The following is a 2,500-nucleotide window of genomic DNA, read 5'->3' as shown; positions in this document are numbered from 1 at the left end:
TGTGTGATGTGTTTCTATTATGGTTTTTATTCTTATTATTCGTTATTGTTGTTTGCCGTTGTTTTCATCATTGGTCTTATCGTTACAATGGTTGTTATTTTATTATTATTACTATTATTATTGTTGTTATTATTATTGTTATCAGTAGTACCATTGTTATCATTGCTATCATTATCATTATCACTACTATTATGTTTATGAAGTCTATTCCTTTCATCAAATTCATTATTACAGTCCCAGAAGGATTCTCAAAAACTTTAATCATGATTTTAAGATTGCAAACAGTGTGATAATGATGCTACTTCGGATATTGGTCATAAATTATATCGATGATGATAGATAGACGGTTGATAATAGGTTTATTATATCAACAGTGATATCGGAACCGACAGACAATTCCGAAGTGCTGGCGGATGGGACGAACATCGCCTGTTTCTCCAACGGCACTTGTGTCCTCGAAAATGGAACCGGTGAGGCATTGGCGTTCTTATCAATTGCATCGTGATTGTTGTTTGATTTATCTGTCTAGGTGCCTTGGCCATCGACGTTGACGGACATGATAGTCAAAGTGTCCTAGTGTTGATTCTCTTGTTATATGTGCGTGATTGTCCTGTCCTTCATTCTGTTATCTGAGCGAATTGTCCTATTTTTGATTCTGTTATTTGTACGTCTTATTCTTTCCTCATCATGCTTACAACATTGTATTTCACAAATACGATATTACGAATAGTTCCTCTTGGTGAATGTTAATCTCTCTTCTCTGTATATCAATGTTCCATGCTTCACTCCTGTATAAGTAAACGGGCCGCATATCAGACTTTAACATTCCGACTTCCTGGTCTGACAGGCCGGAGTCATGAACTGCACTACCAAGGTATATAAAGCTCTCTGTGACTTCGATTTTCTCACCGGAAGCATGTACCAACTAAACAGGATCTCCTAGCAGGCCCCCAAAGTCCTGGTTCTTGGTCTTGGTCCAGGAGGCCTCTAGCCCCAGGGGCTTCGCTTCATTGCGAAATGCATGAAGAGCCGCTACTAGGGTTTCCAGACACTCAGATAGAATAGCAACATCATGAGCAAAGTCAAGGCCGGTAATCTTGATATTGCCCAGAATTGCTTCACAGTGACTTTGGACAGTAGCTCTACCCAGTATGCAAGTGTTGAAAAGTGTTGGTGCAAGAACACAGCCTTGCCTCATTCCTGAACGAACAGGGAAGAACCTCTACAAGCCCCCACCACACTTTATAGCACTCTCAGTACCAGTATAAAAGCTTACTTTTAATCCAATAATCCTTGTTGGAATTCCTCTTATTCTCAGGATCTCCCAGAGTGATTCGTGATGCACTGTATCAAATGCCTTCTTGAGGTCGATATAAGCTGCAAACAGCCCACACCCGAACTCAAGTCGGCACTCTACAATGACTCAAAGCGCCAGGATTCGGTCTATTGTGGACTTACCAGGAGTGAATCCAGATTGTTCCAGCCTCTGGTGCCTCAGCAGGTGGTCTCTGATACGTCTCAGAAGGATGTGAGTGAGAATTTTGGCTGGTATACTGAGCAATGTAATCCCTCGGTGATTGCTGCAGTCCCACAAGATCCCCTTTGCCCTTCCAGAGAGAGATGACCATACACCTCATCAAGTCAAGGGGAATGGTACCAGTCTGCCAGATGGCAGACAGGACAGCATGTAATCCCCTTGGCATGGGTTCTCCACCAGCCTTTAACAGTTCAGCTGGGATGCCACAGATACCTATTACTTTCCCACTCTTCAGCTTTGAGATTACCTCCCTGGCTTGAGGCAGGGAGGGTGGATCCTCACTGATGGGTGGGTCTGGCAAAGGAATCTCGGCACTACCTGCATCCAAGTTAATTGTTTGTAAATAAACCTGGTACAACTGCTCAAAATACTCAGCCCAACACACCAACACCTCAACAGGATCTGAGATTATCTGGCCATTTGCTGAATGGACTGCAGTTGTCTGCGAGGAGGGATTGGAGTTCAGTTCCCTCAACAGTAGCAGTAGCCGATTGTCCTGTTGCAAAGAGCATACAATTCCAGCCCCCGCTCCGACAGCCTGCCTGAGGTTTAACTCCGGGTGGATGCCCCCTCTGCCTGGTATTGCCCCATATAGCAAGCACTCCCGTTCCCAGACCGAGTCCCAGTAGGACCCACAGCCTGCCTTACTTACTGGGTAAGAGGGATGTTTGACCTTCCCCCAGCACCAACTTCTAAATGTTAGAGAGAGAGAGAAAGAGAAAACACACACACACACACACACACACACACACACTCGGCTGAATCTGAGCATATGAAAGTTTCCAAAACCGTGTGAAATAGAGAGTGGTGTGTATAAACAAAAAGAATACAAGCATTTTTTTATGTTAACTTTTTATAAGAAATAAAGATAAATATTCTTTTTTCAAAACTTTGTATGTCAGCACATGGTCCAATAATGCCGTGTTTTGTAGGGACTATGGTCCATCAAACATTATATCAAAG

The 2,500-nt window shown here is 43.1% G+C and overlaps 1 protein-coding gene across 1 annotated transcript in view; it reads left to right on the top strand.

Moving 5' to 3' along the window:
* The window catches only part of LOC125039316 (uncharacterized protein YBL113C-like), a 19,666-nt gene that overhangs the window by 11,277 nt on the left and 5,889 nt on the right, over positions 1-2,500 (top strand). The window contains exon 6 of the mRNA XM_047633154.1: positions 375-470. Within this exon, the coding sequence (XP_047489110.1) occupies positions 375-470 (96 nt within the window). The remainder of the gene's footprint in view (positions 1-374; positions 471-2,500) is intronic.

Source organism: Penaeus chinensis, chromosome 27, assembly GCF_019202785.1.
Source record: "Penaeus chinensis breed Huanghai No. 1 chromosome 27, ASM1920278v2, whole genome shotgun sequence".
Lineage (NCBI taxonomy): Eukaryota > Metazoa > Arthropoda > Malacostraca > Decapoda > Penaeidae > Penaeus > Penaeus chinensis.
Note: the sequence above shows the minus strand (reverse complement) of the source record. Positions and strands in the feature narration are given on the sequence as shown.